General features: G+C 44.6%; 1 protein-coding gene across 1 annotated transcript in view; it reads right to left on the bottom strand.

Moving 5' to 3' along the window:
* The window catches only part of LOC140200569 (uncharacterized), a 556670-nt gene that overhangs the window by 46355 nt on the left and 488516 nt on the right, over window positions 1-21799 (bottom strand). Inside the window, exons 3-6 of the mRNA XM_072264083.1 lie at window positions 11239-11571; window positions 3172-3441; window positions 2269-2610; window positions 1930-2190 (exon numbers count right to left, since the gene is read on the bottom strand). Coding sequence (XP_072120184.1) covers window positions 1930-2190; window positions 2269-2610; window positions 3172-3441; window positions 11239-11571 — 1206 coding nt within the window. The remainder of the gene's footprint in view (window positions 1-1929; window positions 2191-2268; window positions 2611-3171; window positions 3442-11238; window positions 11572-21799) is intronic.

The following is a 21799-nucleotide window of genomic DNA, read 5'->3' on the forward strand; positions in this document are numbered from 1 at the left end:
TTCTGAGGCTGTGCCCTCTGGTCCTAGATTCCTCCACCATTGCAGACATCCTCTCCATGACCAACCACCTGGGCCTATCAATATTCGGTAGGTTTCAATGAGATCCCTCCTCATTCTTCTGAACTCCAAGAGAGCTATCAAACACTCCTGATGATTTAACTTTTTCACCCACTTTTTTGAAGGAGAAAATGCAATCACAACCATTAAAACTGTATTTAATCACATCCTATTATTTTTGTGCTGAAGGAGTAGAAAATATCAACGTACTTTGAGTTCAGTGGGATTCTTTTGAGAATTTCTCTAAAATGTCTCTCATCATGCTGAATAAAGCCGTTTTACATCGACACTCCAGTCTCCATGTGACTAATTCACAGTTGCAACACTAATTGCTGGGATTCCCAATATTCCACTGAAGTATCACTCTCTAATCCGACCCAGTTCAGGTCTGGTTTAAGGTGGGGAAAGGAGAAGGAATTTCTCAGTTGAACTTCAGTCACGTGTTTTAAGCATGTTGCTTGTGTTTTACAATTTGAGATTTCAAAAGATTTGTCATTTAAATTTAATTTTAAGAGTTTTTAACTGCCTTACAGTGTCTGGGGTGGAGTCTCTACACTGATGCCCAGTGACTCTCGGGACCTTGTCATTAATATGTAGAATGTGCTCAGTATTGGTCAGCATGGACATGATAGAAGGTGTGTGCTGATTGTAGCAGTGGGCCTGGTCCAGGAAACCAATGGAAAGTCTCCATTTACCTGACATTACCCAATGTCTAACATGAGAGGGCGTAGTTTTAAGGTGCTTGGAAGTAGGTACAGAGGAGATGTCAGGGGTAAGTTTTTTACGCTGAGAGTAGTGAGTGCATGGTATGAGCTGCCGGTAATGTTGGTGGGAGGCAGGTACAATAGGGTCTTTTAAGAGACTCCTGGATAGTTACATGGAGGTTGGACGATGGCTATGGGTAACCCCAAGGTAATTTCTGAAGTAAGTACGTGTTCAGCACAGCATTGTGGGCCAAAGGGCCTGTATTGTGCTGCAGGTTTTCTATGTTTCTATGTTGTTCTGACTCCGTGAGCCTCCCAAGAGAATCAGTGATGCAGGGAAAAGAGACGTTTCAATATTGATTCTGGGGACACAGAGTTATCCCATGGTTCATATTATAATCTTGCTGGATTGGGCTGTGGAATTGTTATTTTTCTTGTAGTTTTACTTTGTTATGCTTGTTTGTATTCTTACATAATTACTGACATACATGAGATTGTTCAGTGTTTAAAGTTGACACAGCATTTTTCTGAAAATCTCTTAGTTCCTGTGTTTTTTGCCCGATCCGGGGGTCGATGTTCCTGTTCCGTTTTTGTGCGGGGAGAGGGTAGTTGGTGGTTGATAATTGGTTGTTATTATTTTCATCTTGGTTTCAAGGAGAAGAGGAATTTCACAATTGTATACTTTAATAATAAATGAACCTTTGAATGGTTTCTAACCTTTAGTTTCAGAGGCAGATATAATTTTCCTTCAATATGGCTATTTAATTTGTTAACCGTTATATTATTGGTTATATTCCTATCTCAATGGAATCATTTGCTTGGTTTAAGAAGATCAGATCTCCTCTGTTCACTCTTTCACTCTTTTTTCATCAGCTTCTCTTCCTCTGCTCTTTTCCTGCTCTTCTCTTTCCCTCTTTGTCTCTCAACGCACTTCTCCACTATTTTCATTGGTTCTTGGACCATTTAATAAAATGATCATAAGCAACAAGTCTTAAGCCTCTTTCTTACCTTCTGAAGAATATTTAGATCACCAAAGCATCAGACTGACCAGCCCCATCAGCGAGACTCCCACACAGAATATAAAGAAGTTTCACTATAGCAAACAGAATTAATGACACCAAATGTGATCATGTCTCTCAATATGAAGAGCAAACCTGCAAAAACTCACCACTGAGCTCCTGATAATACGGGACGATAATCCGGAGCCTGTCTTGATCAAACACACCACACATCCATTTCCCTCTGCCTCTCTCAGCTTTCTGTACGATCAGACCCAGTGATTTCTCTTCCCCAGTCAGTGTTTTGTCTCCAATGGTTTTACCGTCTCCGTTGATCCAAACCAGTCTGGTTGATGCAGTGATGTCAGACACAGAGCAGCTCAGGGTAACGGTGTCTCCCTCAGTCACTGTATCAGACGGTTCAGCTGTGACTGTGGAAACAAGCAGGTTATTTACATTTTAAACAATGACTTAATTGATAAAAGCAACTGCAACATTCTGTCTCCAACCTTTCACTGTGATTAACTCAATGGTCGGAAATGTATTTGTTTCCAGAAAACATGTGTAAACTCCGGCATCTCCAAATAAAACCGGGACAATCCTCACACTGAAATTCTTGCCATTGAATTTTTTCACCGAGGTCATCAGTCGATTCTCAAAGTCGGTGCTGTTGACATTGATGGGCTGATGGATTGTTGCAGCCGCTATTTGTTTCTGGTGGTTCTGACGTTGATGTGATCCCCAGTTCCACACAGCAGTAGAGTAATAAGTAGAACAAGAATAGCAAACCAGGTGGAGTTCACTGTAATCTGTGCTGGGACGATAAAGGGTGTAATGTCTCCAATATAAATCTGTATCAGAGAGACAGTGGAGAACATAGTCACCTGTTATAACAGCCTATTTTCAGAGACAATGATGAAAAATTCTCATCCCCATTTATATAAAAACGTTTTATGTTTTGTCCAGCTGTTCAAGGTTTAAATGGTGGCATTTTGTGAATTCCACATAAAAGCAAATTAACTATGAAAAAAGTACTTATTACAGTTTGGTTTCAAAAGACTACAATCTTCCAAGGGGTTCACTCCCAACATTACATGAACCACCTATTATACAAATGTAATTTTAGATCCAACATTTGATAACAACACTTACACGTGTCTAATTACACGTGTCTTCTGTACAAATCTGACAGAAGAGCCTCCTTCCTGTGTGCTGTGACTGTTACACAGAGAAAAGCAGGCAGCTACTCCGCAGAGAGACTTTCTGGAAGCTTCTGTCTAACACTTGATGCAAATTACACAGGACTGTTGATCACAGACTATACTCTTTCAAGGGGTTCACTCCCAACATTACATGAACCACTGATGATACAAGTGCAATTTTAATATCCAACAGTTGATAACAACACTTACGTGTGTCTACAGTAAAATCTGCTTTGCTTGTGAGAACAATGTTTCCGTTTTCCCGCACTTCACACTGATACAACTTCCCATCCTCCACTGTAACGTGTCGGACCATCAGATAGACGGTGTTATTCAGGCGGATCTGATCAGTGTTTCTCCTGTTCTGCTGGGATGAGCCCACTGTTTTCCAGTGGAGACTGATGGTATCTGGGAGTCTGGAGATGGTACAGCTGAGGGTGACGTCACTGCCCAACAGAGGCTGCTGTGAACTCGTCTCAACTGTGAGAAACAGACCAATGAGATTCAGAGTGAGTGATGACGTGTACAGTCCAATGATCGGGCTCGAACTGAACTCAGGATGTGACCATCAAGGAAAAACTGCAGATGCTGGAAATCTGAAATATAAACTATTCTGATGATGTGTGTTTGACTGAAATCATTAACTGTTCTCCTTTCCACAAATGCTGCCTGATTGGCTGAGTTTTCCAGCATTTTCTGTTTTGACCTCAGGATGTTTCTGTTCTCAGCAGTTCTGCATGTATGTGTGCATTCACGTCGTGGAATTGCACAGCAGGGCCATTGAAACTCAGCCCAGCTCAACCTGGGTTAGTGAGGCAGCGCAGAACCAGGGACCTTTCCCCTGAACCCACTGCAGTGTCAGAGTTCAGCTCAGGGACACACAGTTTGAAGGAGTTTGTAACTTCCGACAACCCAGTAGGCAGGAGATTGAATCTCACCAGTGGAAGGTGCACTGAAAATGTTGCGACTGTCTTGCCAGGATTATCGTATTACATGGAAAAGTCACCAGTCTGACTCTGTCCTCAAGGTGCCAGCACACTTCAGTAAGTCAACCTGACACATGCCCTGGGAGACTGTGGACAAGATTAACATCATAGATCATTGCAGTTACAGTATGTTGAAATTGTACAGGACATTGGTGAGGCCACCTGCAGAGGACTGTGTGCAGTTTTGGTCACCAATCTACAGGAAAGTTGGAAATATTGTAGAAAAAGTAGAGAGAACAGAGAGAAAACTTACAAGGATGTTGCCAGGTCTGGAAGACTTGAATTATAAGGAAAGATGGAACATTTTCGGACTTTATTCCTTAGAATATAGAAGATTGTGAGATTTGAGGGGTATAGATAAGGTATATGCAAGAAGGCTTTTTTCAACTAAGGTTGGGGTGGACTACAACCAGAGGGCATGGGTCAAGGGTGAAATGTGAAAACTTTAAGACCATAAGACCATAAGACATAGGAGCAGAATTAGGCCACCTGTTTCATCGAGTCTGCTTCATCATTCAATCATGGCTGATCTTTTTTTTCTATCTCCTCCTCAACCCCAGTTCCCGGCCTTCTCCCTGTAATCTTTGATGTCATGTCCAATCAAGAACCTAACAATCTCTGCCTTATATACTCCCAGTGACCTGGCCTCCACAGTGCATCAGGCAACAAATTCCACAAATTTACCACCCTTTGGCTGAAGAAATTTCTCCGCACCTCTGTTTTGAAATGGCGCCCTTCTATCCTGATGCCGTGCCCTCTTGTCCTAGACTCTCCCACCACGGGAAAAATCTTTTCCATATCTACTCTGTCTAGGCCTTTCAACATTCGAAAGGTTTCAATGATATCCCCCCCCCCCCATCTTTCTGAATTCCAGCGAGTACAGACCCAGAGCCATCAAACGTTCCTCGTATGATAACCCTTTCAGTCCTGGAATCATTCCTGTGAAGCTCCTCTGGATCCTCTCCAATGCCAGCACATCTTTTCTAAGATGAGGGGCCCAAAACTGTTCACAATACTCAAGGTGAGACCTCACTAGTGCCTTATAAAGCCTCAGCATCACATCCTTGCTCTTTTATTCTAGACCTCTTGAAATGAATGCTAATATGGCATTTGCCTTCTTCACCACCAACCTGCAAGTTAACCTTCAGGGTGTTCTGCACAAGTCCCCCTGCATCTTAGATTCCTAGATTTTCTCCCCGTTTAGAAAGTAGTCCACACATTTATTTTACTACCAAAGTGCATGACCGTGCATATCCAAAATTGTACTTCATTCGCCAATTTCTTGCCCATTCTCCTAATCTAAGTCCTTTTGCATCCTACCTGTTTCCTTAACACTACCTGCCCCTCCAACAATCTCCGTATCATCTGCAAACTTGGCAGCAAAGCTATCTGTTGCATCATCTAAATCGTTTATATACAGCATGAAAGGAAGTGGTCCCAATGTCAGCCTCTGTGGAATACCATTAGTCACTGGCAGCCAACCAGAAAAGGATCCTTTAATTCTCACTTGCTGCCTCCTATCAATCAGCTAATGCTGCAACCATGTTAGTAACTTTCCTGTAATACCACGGTCTCTTAATTTGGTAAGCAGCCTCATGTGTGGCACCTTCCTGAAGGAAACCATGCTGACTTTGTACTATCTTGTCTCGTGTCATCAAGTACTCCATAACTTCATCCATAGCAATTGACTCTAATATCTTCCCAACCACTGAGGACAGCTAATTGGTCTGTAATTTCCTTTCTGCTGGCTTCCTCCTTTCATCAAGAGTGAAGTGACATTTGCAATTGACAAGTACTCTGGCACCATGCCAGAGTCCAATGATTTTTGAAAGGTCATTTCTAGTGCCACCATAAACTCTAACGTTACCTCTTTCAGAAACCTAGGGCGCTTTTCCTCTGGTCCAGGTGACCTACGTACCTTTAGATCTTTCAGCTTTTTGAGCACTTTCTCTCTTGTAATAGTAACTGTACCCACTTCTCTTCCTTCACAGACTACAACATCAGGTGTACTGCCAGTGTCTTCCATAGTGAAGACTGATGCAAAATACACATTTCGTTCATCAGCCATCTCTTTGTCCCGTTATTATTTTTCCAGCCTCATTTTCTAGCGGCCCTTATACACCCTCATTTTTCTTTTATTTTTTACATACTTGAAAAAACTTTTACTGTCCTCTTCGATATTATTTGCTAGCTTGCTTTCATAGTTCATCCTTTCCATCCTAATAATTCTTTTGGTTGCTCTCGGCAGGGTTTTAAAAGCTTCATAATCCTCTGTCTTCCCACTCATTTTTGCTTTGTTGTATGCCCTCTCTTCTGATTTTACATTAGTTTAAACTTCCCTTACTTTATACTTCATACTTTATTGTCGCCAAACAATTGATACTAGAGCGATATTTGATTCTGCGCTTTGCGCTCCCTGGAATACAGATGGATAGTAAATATTAAAAGTTTAAATTATAAATCATAAATAGAAAATAGAACAGGGAAAGTAAGGTAGTGCAAAAAAAAACCAAGAGGCAGGTCCAGATATTTGGAGGGTATGATCCGTTTAGATCCGGGTCAGGATCCGTTCAGCAGTCTTATCACAGTTGGAAATAAGCTGGTCCAAAATTTTCCCTTATCAGCCACAGTTGTACTATCTTACCATTTGAGTATTCCTTCATTTTTGAAATTCAATGTCCTGCACCTTTCTCATTTCTCCAACAAACTCATGCCATTGCTGCTCGGCTGACGTCCCTGCCAGCAGCTCCTTCCAATTTACTTTGGCCATCTCTTCTCTCATACCACTGTAATTTCCCTTACTCCACTGAAGTATTGTTACATCAGACTTTACTTTCTCCCTATCAAATTTCAAGTTGAACACAATCATATTGTGATCACTGGTTCCTCGGGGTTCGTTTACCTTAAGCTCCCTGATGGCCTCTGGCTCATTACATAACACTCAATCCAGTATAGGTGATCCCCTAGTAGGCTCAATGACAAACAGCTCTGAAAAGCTATCTCTTAGGCATTCAACAAGCTCACTCTCTTGAGATCCAATACCATCCTAATTTTCCCAATCAACTAGCATGTTAAAATCTCCCATGACTGCCATAACATTGTCCTTTACACTCACCTTTTCTATTTCTGTTGTAACCTGTGGTCCACATCCCAGCCACTGTTGGGAGGCCTGTATGTAACTGCCATCAATGCCCTCTTAAGGGGAACATGACAGGAAAGTCGTCAGTGTGTGAAATGAGCTGCCAATACAAGGTGGTGCATGCGATTTCAACGTTTAAGCCAAGTGTGGACAAGAACATGAAAGGGTAGGGGATAGAGGGCTATGGTCCTGGTGTAGGTCAATGAAAGTAGGCTGTTTGAATGGTTTTGGAATGAACTAGTTTGTCCGAAGGGCCTGTTTCTCTGCTGTACTTTTCCAAGACTCTATGACTCTATTTAATGTACCTGGGCAGGTCTCCAATTATTGATCCTCCATGAAGAAGGTCTCCCCGAGAGAGGCTGGTTCTGTAAAAGAATTCCCTGACTTTGTCCATCCTGGAACATGGCAAGAAATAATGAAATCCAGGGGTGTGTAGGTTAATGGATATTCTGCTGTGGTGAATTCAATCTGGTGCAATTTCATTCCAAGGTCAAAGGTCTGAGGCCAGTCCTTTGGTCAGGATGGCACTTCAGGACCCAACTCTACTGTTCCTTAGTCTGTCTGACAGTGGCACATCATAAGCCAAAGGAACTCAGCAGGTCAGGTAGCATCTCTGGAGAGAAATGGACACAGACTGTGCATTTCTCTGCATTGGTGCTGCCTGAGCTGTTGAGTTCCTCCAGGACTGTGCATTTCTCCAGATTTCAGCATCTGCAGTCTTTTGTGTCTCCATGAGACAGTAAGCATTCCCCTCACCAACCCAGCATGCAGCACTAATTTTAGGCTAACAGATAGGATTGGGCTGGGTTGTGTAGCTCACAGCTCTGATTCTCCAGAGGACAAAGATTGGTTGGGAGCAACCTGGAGCCAATTGGCAATGCCATATATGGTGGCAAAGTCTAACTGACTGGCTTTATGTCATATAGATGGGACAGACTAGCCCCACCTGCACAACTGTGGAGAATTGTCCACAGGAGATAGAGTCACACTCCCAGGTTGGTCCCCTGCTGAAGCTGCCAGAGTGTTGGAATGTTTCGGAATGGCACCAATTATATTAAAATTAAATAAATAGATATTTTCATTTAATACATATTTAATATATAATATCATTTGAAAATACTTATAAATGAACAAATTCAGCTAAACACAAACTCACAGAATCAAGTAATTTCCTTTCTTCCACTCTTTCCTCCTCACCCTGTAAATTCCCCAGTGAAATGAGTGACCTCGCACCAGGACCACCAGCAGTTTTTCCCACTGTCAATGCCGGGGAATATCAGTGTATTCCTACAAAACCCTGGTTGTACGTGTAGAGTGCAGCAATTGAGAGTGCCAGCAGATTCACCTCCTGTAAATGCCAGCAAGCTGGGAATTTCACCTTAGGAAACACAGGACTGGAAGTCCTTTACTTGCTCACATTTCACGTAGGGAAATTCCAGCTGTTCTCTATTTTTGGTCTCCGCATGGCAATTTTGATTCAAGAATGCAAACAAGTTTAAGATGCAACTGAATTAATACATATATCCCTTTGTGAAGTTGCCCTTATGGAATGAACTCTCTGACAAAGTCCAAGTTCCACAGAAAATTGGCTTCCTCATTGATCTTGACCAAGTGAGCCATTGACATGGTCCACTGGGTAACACTGATCAGTAGTTTCAAAGTCCAGTCTCACCCCAGACCCACTGTGCTGAGATTTATTAGAAGTCATCGACATGTTTCACAACACAATTCAGTCCCTATTACACCATGTCAGTGAACAGACCATAATACTCACTGTGGGGTAGATTCCATGGCTTCCTGTTCTTGCAGAAAATTGACAAACCATTTTTATGTCAGAGGCAATGAAAAAGTACTTTTCTCTAAGTTGTTTTAGTGGGAGAAGTACTCTAATTATTTGCATGGAAACATGTTATTGATCTTTGTCTGGCCCACTCACCTTTAATCCCAAAGTTTTCATATTATTTCTGAATTCGTTTCCTTGGCTGTGTTTGACTCAGAGTGGACAATACTGCAAGTTCAAAGGTGTATTTACTAATTTTCAAATTAATGGTTCCAGAATCCAGATCCATCTGCTGGTACGTGTGTCTCGTTCTCCAGTGAGACACCCTGTTCCACCAGGCCTTGTCTGTTCATTGGAAAGGCCTCAGTTTCCAGATGTCCAGCCATGAGTCTGGTTTCCATTCCCAGACAACAGGCCCTTCCCAGTCTCTTTCCCCTCACCAGCCTCTGTGAGCTGCACATTACCCACACCTTCCTCCCTTGTTTCCCATCTCCTCCCCCTTATTCCATGCTCCACAGTCCTCTCGTATCAGCTTCCTCCTGCTTCAGCTCTTTGCCTCTTCCACTTAACACAGCCCAGCTTCTCACGTCATTCCTTCCCTTTCACACATACCCACTCTCCTCCCATGGATTCACTTATAGACCAGGGAGCCTTACGTCTGTGGTGGGAAAGCTGTTGGAAAGGATTCTTAGAGATAGGATCTATGGGCATTTAGAGAATCATGGTCTGATCAGGGACAGTCAGCATGGCTTTGTGAAGGGCAGATCGTGTCTAACAAGCCTGATAGAGTTCTTTGAGGAGGTGACCAGGCATATGGATGAGGGTAGTGCGGTGGATATGATCTACATGGATTTTAGTAAGGCATTTGATAAGGATCCACATGGTACGCTTATTCAGAAAGTCAGAAGGCATGGGATCCAGGGAAGTTTGGCCAGGTGGATTCAGAATTGGCTTGCCTGCAGAAAGCAGAGTGTCGTGGTGGAGGGAGTACATTCGAATTGGAGGGTTGTGACTAGTGGTGTCCCACAAAGATTGGTTCTGGGACCTCTACTTTTCGTGATTTTTATTAACGACCTGGATGTGGGGATGGAGGAGAGGGTTGGCAAGTTTGCAGACGACACAAAGGTTGGTGGTGTTGTGGATAGTGTAGAGGATTGTTGCAGATTGCAGAGAGACATTGATAAGATGCAGAAGTGAGATGAGAAGTGGCAGGTGGATTTCAACCCGGAGAAGTGTGAGGTGGTACACTTTGGAAGGACAAACTCCAAGGCAGAGTACAAAGTAAATGGCAGGATACTTTGAAGTGTGGAGGAGCAGAGGGATCTGGGGTTACATGAACACAGATCCCTGAAAGTTGTCTCACAGGTAGATAGGGTAGTTAAGAAAGCTTATGGAGTGTCAGCTTTCTTAAGAGGAGGAATAGAGTTTAAGAGTCATGGGGTAATGATGCAGCTCTGTAAAACTCTGGTTAGGCCACACTTGGAGTACTGTGTCCAGTTCTGTTCCCCTCACTATAGGAAGGATGTGGAAGGGTACAGAGGAGATTTACCAGGATGCTGCCTGGTTTAGAGAGTATGCATTATGATCAGAGATTAAGGGAGCTAGGGTTTTACTCTCTGGAGAGGAGGAGGATGAGAGGAGACATGATAGCAGTATACAAGATATTAAGAGGAATAGATAGAGTGGACAGCCAGCGCCTCTTCCCCAGGGCACCACTGCTCAATACAAGAGGACATGGCTTTAAGGTAAGGGGTGGGAAGTTAAGGGGTGGGAAGTTCAAGGGGGATATTAGTGGAAGGTTTTTCACTCAGAGAGTGGCTGGTGCATGGAATGCACTACCTGAGTCAGTGGTGGAGGCAGATACACTAGTGAAGTTTAAGAGACTACTAGACAGGAAAATGGAGGAAATTGAGGTGGGGGGTTATATGGGAGGCAGGGTTTAAGGGTCGACACAACATTGTGGGCCGAAGGGCCTGTACTGTGCTGTACCATTCTATGTTCTACCAGCTGTCACTCCTCCCTCTACCCCAGTCTTTTATTCTTCTGCCCTTTTCCTTTCCTGTTCTCATGAAGGGTCTTAGAACGAAACATAGACAGTTCATTTCAAATTATAGATGCTAGCTGACCTGTTGAGTTTCTCCAGCATTTTATTTTTGTTGCTTCTTTTCCTTGCTGTATCTGGTAAAATGATCAAACGATATTTGCTCCTGACAAAAATTTCACAAGCAGGTATCAAGAATCTTCCCCCTATTTGTTTTAATGGGAGATTCACTCTTCACTGGGTGAAAGAAATCTCATGATTCTCACAATCTCTCATCATTTTACATGAAATTATTTGAAGATAATCAGAAATTCTTGTCTTCCCCACTTACCTTTGATTCCAAATATTTCATATTGCTTCACGTTTTTCTGTGCTTGAGTTAAAGTGAATAATCCTGCAAATTTAAAGTTGGGTCCATTAATTATCAGATTACCAGTACGATAATCCAATCTCATTTCCTGGCACAAGTTAATCGATCTCCAGTCATCGTTCCAATTTCCAGTCCACCGTCTTGAGATTCTGGTGAAAGTTCCCATTTGGTAGGTGTGCTGCTCTGAGTGTGGTTTCCATTCCAAGACAAAAGGGCCATTTCCAGGATTGTTTGGTCTTTCAAGTATAATATCATCATAATTTTTTTCCAAGAAATAAACCTGATCTCTGTTTTCTGTGTAGAGAGAAACAACAACAACTGAATGAATATTTAAGACATATTTCCTTTACCCCAAGTAGGTCATTAATGTTGAACTTCTTTTTTTCCCCATTCTTTTTGATCTTCTACAGAACCTTCAGTGAGACAGATGCAGCTTGTGAAGATCTGTCTGTCTAGAATAACCCAGCTGAATCCAGAGATATTTCATGACAGGAGAGGAGTGAGTGGAAGACAGACTGAGGTGGAAGATGGTTGTGCTGGATCTCCATCTGCTCTACCCTGTGACAGGGTTTCTTGAGATGCGTGGGGATCAGGTGGATCCTATACACACCACACTGCACTGCTAGCCCTTGTCAGGAAAGACCCGAGACAGAATCAACTCGCTCCTTTATCCAGAATTGAACTAAAATGGCTTTATTTCTTACATCCTTCACTGACATGTGGAGTAAAAATCTTTATGTTATGTGTCTGTCTGAATGCACAATGTGCAATTTATAGTAATTTATAATAAATAATATGTACAACAGGGAAGTCAATATAACATAGAAATTCAGTTGTGTCAGCATGAATTAATCAGTCTGATGGCCTGGTGGAAGGAGCTGTTCTGGAGCCTGTTGGTCCCGGCTTTTATGCTGCGGTACTGTTTCCTGGATGGCAGCAGCTGGAACAGTTTGTGGTTGGGGTGACTAGGTCCGCAATGATCCTTTGGGCCCTTTTTATGCACCTGTCTCCTTAAACGTCCTGTATAGTGGGAAGTTCACATCTACAGATGCAGTGTGCTGTCAGCTCCACTCTCTGCAGAGTCCTGCAATTGAGGGAAGTACAGTTCCCGTACCAGGTAGCGATGCAGCCAGTCAAGATGCTCTCAATTGTGCCCCTGTAGAGAGTACTTAGGATCTGGGACTCATGCCGAACCTCTTCAACTGTCTGAGGTGAACGAGGAGCTGTTGTGCTTTTTTCACCACACAGCCAGTATATACAGACCACATGAGATCCTTGGTGATGTGTATGCTGAGGAACTGAAAGCTGCTCACTTAATCAATCCCAGATCCATTGCTATCAATAGGAGTTAGCCAGTCTCCATTCCTCCATTCCTCCCGTAGTCCACAAGCAGCTCCTTTGTTTTTGTGACACTGAGGAAGAGAATGTTTTCTTAACATCACTGTGTCAGGGTGATGACTTCTCTGTAGGCTGCCTTTTTATTATTTTAGATAAGGCCAATCAATGTAGTATCATCAGCAAATATAATTAGCAGATTGGAGCTGTGGGTGGTGACACAGTGATGAATATACAGAGCATAAAGGAGGGGGCTTAGGACACAGCTCTGAGGGGCACCTGTGTTGAGGGTCAGAGGGGTGGATGTGAGGGAGCCCACTCTTACCACCTGCCAGGGATCTGAGAGGAAGTCCAGGATCCAGCTGCACAAGGCAGGGTGAAGGCCGAGGTCTCTGAGCTTCTTGTCGTCTGGAGGGAAGTATAGTGTGGAATGCAGAACTGTCATCTAAGAACAGCATTCTCACGTAAGCATCCTTTTCCTCCAGATGTGTAAGGACGGTGTGTAGAGCTGTGGCTTTTGTGTTATCTGTTGATCAGTTGGGTCAGTTGGTGAATTGTAGGGGTTCTAGTGTGGGTGATAGTCCTTGACCAGCCTCTCAAAGCACTTGCTTATTCTTGACGAGAGTACTACAGGACTCCAGTCGTTCAGACATGTTACCCTGGTCTTTTTAGGTACAGGAACAATGGTGGATGTTTTGAAGCAGTAGGGCACTCTACACTGGGAGAGGGAGAGATTAAAAACGTCTATAAACACACCTGACAGCTGTGCTATGCACACTCTGAGTACCCGCCCTGGGATGTTGTCCAGTCCCACAGCCTTGTGACTGTCCGCTCATCCTGCGTACTTCAGTCTCAGAGATGACCAAGGTGCAGGCTGCTTCAATGGCTCTCCCCAGGGACGCAATGGTGGCAACATTGAACTGAGTGTAAAAAAGATTTAGCTCATCTGCGAGAGAGGCAGCGATGTTGGAAACTCCACTGCGTTTAGCTTTGAAGTCTGCTATGGCATGCAGACCTTGCCATAAGCTGCGTGTGTTGGTGGAGAGCTGTGTCTGGATCTTGTTCCTGTAGTGTTATTTTGCTGCCTTGATGACTTTGGGTAGATCATAGTTGCATTTCTTGAGTTCCTGTTGGTTCCTGACGGCGTAAGCTCTGTCTCGCGTGGTAAGTGCAGCACGCACAAAACTGTTGATCCAGGGTTTCTGGTTTGGATAGACCCCGACCGATTTTTGGGGGACAACATCCTCAATACACTTCCAGATGAAGCTCACAAGTCATCCTCATCCGGATAAAACTTGGAGTCAACCTCATCACGAAAGACATTCCAGTTGACATCATCAAAGCAATTCTGTGACATAGAGACCAATTGGTTGGACCAACCGTGGACGGTTTTAACTATGGGTGCCTCTTGTTTCAGCTTCTGGCTGTACTCAGCAGCAGCAAGATGGAGAAGTGATCGGATTTTCCAAATAGTTGGTGGAGAAGCACTTTATAAGCGTTGTGGAAGGGAGAGTAGTAGTGGTCGAGTATGCTGTCTCCCCATGTGCCCACTTGGATGTGTTGACAAAACTTCGGAGCGACCTTAGGCAGTGATGGTCAGTGAGGCCTGGCCTAGGCCATTCCACATTGGGAATGGAGGTTAAAAATCTGTTCTTGATTTGCAAGAATTCATGAATGCCATGAAGAGGGTGCGCCATCATCCCACCAGCGTAAACAGAGCCTCGAACCATTTGATGAACATGCGGCAAGGTAGTTGGTCAGCAGCCATCTGTGCTACTGAGTTTCGGCCTTTGGCTGAGGACTGTGGCTGGAACGGGGAAGCTTTGGCCCCCTCTGTACTGCCACAGATTCTGAGTCGAATTAATGGATGCCTTTGCCTTAGGAGAGCTGGTAGAGGACTTAGAGGTTCCAATTGATCAGTTCATCAGCCTCGATAATCACTTGGCTGAACACTTTCTCCAGAGGTTGAAGAGGACTTGCCCAAGCCTCGCTTCATTGCTCCATTTCTGCCCTCATTCAATGACCAGCATGTCTCCTGCACAAGATCCTGTCGAGCCAATGCAAATCGGCTGCACAAGACTCTCACTGATGAGAGGTCTGGGTGTCAGAGTTGATGTTGCTGCTAATACTGTAGGAAAGCAGGTCACATGCAGGCTGAACGCCTGAATACACCCTTAATGGCATTTGTAAAACCTTCCTGTTGCAGGATCTGCCCAGACCAAAAGGGGGTTGCAGCCATTGGAAAAACTGCTAAGATTGTGCAGTGTCGAGAAGACTGTAGTGGTAGCAGCCACTACTCCCAATCCTACTGATTCTGGTGTCAAGTTGAAAGCAGAGATCTTCTGGGTATAACCCTTGCAAGAACTGGAAGGATGAGAAAATCATTGCATTATCAAGTCATTGCAAGAGGGAATATGATTGCTTTGGTATTCTGACCCCTAGACTCCCCTGAGGCCTCGGCTGACAAGGAGGCAGACTTTTGCTCAGGGTAACCTGAAGCCTTTGGAAAACCCAATTCAGCGTCCAAGGGCAAACAAGCCAGCTCCAGTCAACAGTGCCATGTGAGTCCCGACCATGTCTAGTCGGGGGTGCACTGGAACTGCAGAGAGAGGGTTTTTATTTCAGAAGCAAGCCAAGAGGCCCACCAAGGCGGTGCTCAAGCAGTCTGAAGCCTTAGTAGCCAAGCCTAAGGGAACCCATCGCCATGTCCATCTAAGAGAAAGGCTCCTAAATATAGACCCTTGGAGCCTAGTCCCAGGAGCACAAAGTCCATTTGCAGTGCCGCATTCGCATTTTCTGAGGATAAGGATGAGGATTTGAACGCTGATTTGTTATCCGTCTGAACAAAAGATTCTTGTAAACCTATGGAAGAAAATCTACCGAATCACCCCTGCTACCTAAGGAGCCTCAGGAGTTATCCTAAGAGGAATGTTCAAGAGTAGTTGTAACACCCAAGCCAGTTGAAATCCCTTCCTCCTACAAGGACTTGGAAGGGGTGCTGTGTTGTGGAAAACAGCCAGTGAGTGAGTGGGCCAGTGAAGGAGTGGAAGGAGAGGCTTTGACTCGAGAGATTCTGGCAGTTTTGGCCATTGGACTGTGCAATCAAGTAATCAAGATTTGAATAGCTCAGCAGAAAGCAGCTGATTGGGCAATTGAAGTCAGGTGACCAAACAGTTTGAAAAGCTCAAACAAATAAATAGAGGGGTAGTTCAAGCGGAACGGCCAGTGAGTGAGTGGGCCAGTGAAGGAGTGGAGCTTTAAAGCCTTGTCTCGAGAGGCTTCGACGAGAAGAGGCGGAGGACGAGCTTGCTCCCAGTTAGGCTTTACAATGCCTCCTGAGACGGTGATGTGAGATGTGACAGCTTTGGGGGAACTTCCCTCTCCTGTAGAGTCACATCTGCTAGAAGAGCATGCGTCTGGGTGATCTGGAAGACCGTGTAAGGAACCTGGAGCAGCAGCTGGATGACCTTCGACACATAAGGGAGAATGAGACAGTCAGAGATGAGAGCTACAGGGAGGTAGTCACACCTAGGCTGCCGGAAGCAGGTCGTTGGGTGACAGTCAGAGGGGGTAAAGCGAAGTTGAGTAGACAGGTAGTGCAGAGCACCCCTATAGCCATTTCCCTGAATAATAAGTTTATCATCCTGAATACTGTTAGCGGGGATGACTGACCAGGTGTGAGTCATGGTAGCAGGGCCTCTGGCACTGAGTCTGACCCTGTGGTGCAGAAGGGTGGGACGGAGAAAAGGAGAGCTGTCGTCATTGGAGACTCTATAGTCAGGGGAGCAGACAGGAGATTTTGTGGATGTGAGAAGGACACCCGCATGGTTTGTTGCCTCCTGGGTGCCAGGGTCCGGGATGTCTCTGACCGGGTGCACGACGTCCTGGTACGAGAGGGAAAGCAAACAGACATCATGATACATGTTGGTAACAATGACATAAACAGGAAGAGGGATGAGGTCCTGAAGTGTGAGTTTTGGGAACTAGGCAGAAGGCCGAAGAACAGGACCTAAAGGGTGGCGTTCTCAGGATTGCTGCCAGTGCTACATGACAGTGACGATAAGAATTGGAGGAGATGGCAGTTGAATGCGTGGCTGAGGAGTTGGTGCAGGGGGCAGGGTTTTAGATTTTTGGATCATTGGCATCTCTTCTGGGGAAAGTGTGACCTGTACAGATTGGATGGGGTGCACCTGAACTTGAGGGGGAGCAATATCCTTGCAGGTAGGTTTGCTAGCATGGTCGGGAGGGTTTAAACTAATTTGCAAGGGGGATGGGACCCGGAACGATAGAGCAGTGAAAGAAGTGCATGGAGTAAAGCCAGATCTGACATATAGAGAGGCTTTGAGGAAAGAGAAGCAGAATAAAGGATGTAAAGGTAGAAAGTGTGTGTACCTCAATGCAAGAAGAGTCAGGAACAAAGGTGATGAACTGAGAGCTTGGATACATACATGGAATTATGATGTAGTGGTCATTACAGAGACTTGGCTGGCACCAGGGCAGGAATGGATTCTCAATATTCCTGGATTTCAGTGCTTTAAAAGGGATGCGGGGTGGGGGGGGGGGGAGGAGGGGGTGGCATTACTGGTCAGGGATATTATTACAGCTACAGAAAGGGTGGGTAATGTAGCAGGATCCTCTTTTGAGTCAGTATGGGTGGAAGTCAGGAGCAGGAAGGGAGCAGTTACTTTACTGGGGGTATCCTATAGGCCCCCTGGTAGTAGCAGAGATACAGAGGAGCAGATTGGGAGGCAGATTTTGGAAAGGTGCAAAAATAACAGGGTTGTTATCATGGGTGACTTTAACTTCCCTAATATTGATTGTCACCTGATTAGTTCCAAGGGTTTAGATGGGGCAGAGTGTGTTAAGTGTGTCCAGGACGGATTCCTGTCACAGTATGTTGACAGGTCGACTAGGGGGAATGCCATACTAGATCTGGTATTGTTACGAACCGGGTCAGGTCGCAGATCTCTCAGTGGGTGAGCATCTGGGGAACAGTGACTACCGCTCCCTGGCCTTCAGTATTACCATGGAAAAGGATAGAATCAGAGAGGACAGAAAAATTTTTAATTGGGGAAGGGCAAATTATGAGGGTATAAGGCTAGAACTTGCAGGTGTGAATTGGGATGATGTTTTTGCAGGGAAATGTACTACGGACATGCGGTCGATGTTTAGGGATCTCTTGCAGGATGTTAGGGATAAATTTGTCCCGGTGAGGAAGATAAAGAGTGGTAGGGTGAAGGAACCATGGGTGACAAGTGAGGTGGAAATTCTAGTCAGGTGGAAGAAGGCAGCATACATGAGGTTTAGGAAGCAAAGATCAGATGGGTCTATTGAGGAATATAGGGTAGCAAGAAAGGAGCTTAAGAAAGAGCTGAGAAGAGCAAGAAGGGGGCATGAGAAGGCCTTGGCGAGTAGGGTAAAGGAAAATCCGAAGGCATTCTTCAATTATGTGAAGAAGAAAGGGATGACAGGAGTGAAGGTAGGACAGATTAGAGATAAAGGTGGGAAGATGTGCTTGGAGGCTGTGGAAGTGAGCGAGATTCTCAATGAATACTTCTCTTCGGTATTCACCAATGAGAGGGAACTTGATGACGGAGAGGACAGTATGAGTGAGGTTGATGTTCTGGAGCATGTTGATATTAAGGGAGAGGAGGTTTTGGAGTTGTTAAAATATATTAGGACGGATAAGTTCCCGGGGCCTGACAGAATATTCCCCAGGCTGCTCCACTAGGCAAGGGAAGAGATTGCTGAGCCTCGGGCTAGGATCTTTATGTCCTCGTTGTCTACGGGAATGGTACTGGAGGATTGGAGGGAGGTGAATGTTGTCCCCTTGTTCAAAAAAGGTAGTAGGGATAGTCCGGGTAATTTTAGACCAGTAAGCCTTATGTCGGTGGTGGGAAAGCTGTTGGAAAGGATTCTTAGAGATAGGAGCTATGGGCATTTAGAGAATCATGGTCTGATCAGGGACAGCCAGCATGGCTTTGTGAAGGGCAGATCATGTCTAACAAGCCTGATAGAGTTCTTTGAGGAGGTGACCAGGCATATAGATGAGGGTAGATGTGATCTACATGGATTTTAGTAAGGCATTTCACAAGGTTCTACATGGTGGGCTTATTCAGAAAGTCAGAAAGCATGGGATCCAGTGAAGTTTGGCCAGGTAGATACAGAATTCACTTGCCTGCAGAAAGCAGAGGGTCATGGTGGAGGGAGTACATTGGGATTGGAGGGTTGTGACTAGTGCTGTCCCATAAGGACCTCTACTTTTCATGATTTTTATTAACGACCTGGATGTTGGGGTAGAAGGCTGGGTTGGCAAGTTTGCAGACACCACAAAGGTTGGTGGTGTTGTAGATAGTGTAGAGGATTGTTGAAGATTGCAGAGAGACATTGATAGGATGCAGAAGTGGGCTGAGAAGTGGCAGATGGAGTTCAACCCAGAGAAGTGTGAGGTGGTACACTTTGGAAGGACAAACTCCAAGGCAGAGTACAAAGTAAATGGCAGGATACTTGGTAGTGTGGAGGAGCAGTGGGATCTTGGGGTACATGTCCACAGATCCTTGAAAGTTGCATCACAGATAGATAGGGTAGTTAAGAAAGCTTATGGGGTGTTAGCTTTCATCAATCGAAGGATGGAGTTTAAGAGTCACGAGGTAATGATGCAGCTCTATAAAACTCTGGTTTGGCCGCACTTGGAGTACTGTGTCCAGTTCTGGTCGCCTCACTATAGGAAGGAAGTGCAAGCATTGGAAAGGGTACAGAAGAGATTTACCAGGATGCTGACTGGTTTAGAGAGCATGGATTATGATCAGAGATTAAGGGAGCTAGGGCTTTACTCTTGGGAGAGAAGGAGGATGAGAGAACACATGATGAAGGTGTACAAGATATTAAGAGGAATAGATAGAGTGGATAGCCAACACCTCTTCCCCAGGGCACCACTGCTCAATACAAGAGGACATGGCTTTAAGGTAAGGGGCGGGAAGTTCAAGGGGGATATTAGAGGAAGGTTTTTTACTCAGAGAGTGGTTGGTGCGTGAATGTACTGCCTGAGTCAGTGGTGGAGGCAGATACACTAGTGAAGTTTAGGAGAGTACTATACAGGTATATGGAGGAATTTAAGGTGGGGGGTTATATGGGAGGCAGGGTTTGTGGGGCAGTACAACATTGTGGGCCAAAGGGCCTGTAATGTACTGTACTATTCTATGTTCTATGTTCTATGTAGCTCTTCAGCAAGGCAAAGGCCTCAACTCTTTCACTGCACAACCCTACAACTGTTCAGAAGATCCACTGCCTGGTACTTGTCAACAATGAGGTCGATTGCATGCACTCTCAAGTTTGCAGGGAAGTGCTTTGTAGGAGTATATAAAAGAAGCTCTTGCCATGGGATTCATTCGACCCTCCACCTCAACAGAGGGTGCAGGCTTTTTCTTCTTCATTGAGAAAAAGGAAGGGCGGCCTGTGGTCATGCATTGATTATAGAGAACTGAATTGCATAATGGCCAAGAATTGTTACCCGCTTCCACTCATGAACACTGCCTTTGGGATTCTCCAAGGGGCAAGAGCATTCTCAAAGCTGGACTTGTGGAGTGCGTACAATCTGGTCCACAGAAAAGAGGGCAACAAGTGGACACTACATTCAACACACTGACAAAGCACTATGAGGCATGTGTTTGGCTTTCCAAATGCTCCAGCAGTTTTCCAGGCCTTTATAAATTATGTCCTTCGGGATGCTGTCTATAACTGTGCCTTTGTTAACTTGGATGACACCCTAATTTTCTCAAAGTACATGGAGGAGCTTGTGGCTAATATCAGAAATATTTTAAAGAGGCTTCTAGATTATGGACTTTAGGTCAAGCTGGAGAAAACCAAATTTCACAAAATCACCTTTTCATTTTTTGGTTTTATCATCTCCAATGGCAGTCTCAAGATGGACCCTAGTAAGGCTCAAGCAGTCAGAGATTGGCCACAACCATCCAATATGAAGCAAATCCAATGATTCCTGGGATTTGCCAACTTTTACAGAAAGTTTTCCGGTCAAGATGGCTATGGCATAAATGTGATGAGAAGGCTGCTGGATGGAGCGCAAGCCAGTGATTGCCTCCATTTCGCAGATTAAAACTTCCATTGTTCGCTGATTAAAGTGGCAATGGTGACTGAAGCATTGAGATGAATGCGGAAGGTGAGAACTGGCTACCTGCCTTTTGACTGCTGGTGGGATCACTCTGCTGCAGGGACTGAAATACCTGCTGTTGGGCCTGGAGAATGTTACCCAGATTTTCTGCATTTTGAATATGGACTTGGACTATAGATTTTTTTTCAGCCTTATAAGTTTTTACATACTACGTTTTTCACCCAATCTTTCATGTTTTTTGTGTGCAGGCGTTGGGGGTTTTGGAGATCAATATGTCTGTTGTATTTTTGTTCATTTTTTTTTGTGGGGAGGAGGTATTTGGAGGTGGATGATCGTGCCCTCTTGGTTTTGCGGCTGTCTGGAGATGAAGAATCTCATAGTTGTATACTTCGATAATAATTGAACTTTTGAACCTTTGAAGTTCATCAGGACCTTCAGCTCAGTGGAGGCTCTGCTGACAGTATTAACTAAAAGATCCACAGGTCCTTTTGATTGGACTACCGAATTGGAGAGTGCTTTTGCAGAACTCAAACAGCAGTTCATGACAACTCCTATTTTGGTTTCACCTAACCCAGACATTCCTTTCATCATGGAGGAAGACATCTTAGTCCTTGGAGTGGGTGCATATTTTCTCAATGGACACCTTCAAAAAATAAACTGAACCCATGTCCATTTTTCTCCAGCAGAGGTGAACTCTGACATTAGAAAGAGAGAGCTGCACGTGATCAAGTTGGCATTGCAGGAATGATGTCACTGGATTGAGAGGGGCAGAAACCCATTTACTTATATGTACAGACCACAAAAACCTGGATGTATTCAGGAGGCAAAAAGTCTGAATTCCAGGCAGGCCAGGATTTCTCTTTTTTTTTAACCAGTTCAATTTTGTTCTGACCAATCGACCGGGGGTCAAAGAATTAAAAACCGGATGTCTTATCTCATCAGTTCAATGAGCCTGAAAGAGAGGAGCAACCTACCACCATTTTGTCCCAAGCTAAGATGATAGCACCCATTTGTTGGGGAAATGACACACTTGTTCACAAGGCCCAGCCGCAATGGGTG

This window comes from Mobula birostris, chromosome 7 (genome assembly GCF_030028105.1).
Source record: "Mobula birostris isolate sMobBir1 chromosome 7, sMobBir1.hap1, whole genome shotgun sequence".
Taxonomy (NCBI): domain Eukaryota; kingdom Metazoa; phylum Chordata; class Chondrichthyes; order Myliobatiformes; family Myliobatidae; genus Mobula; species Mobula birostris.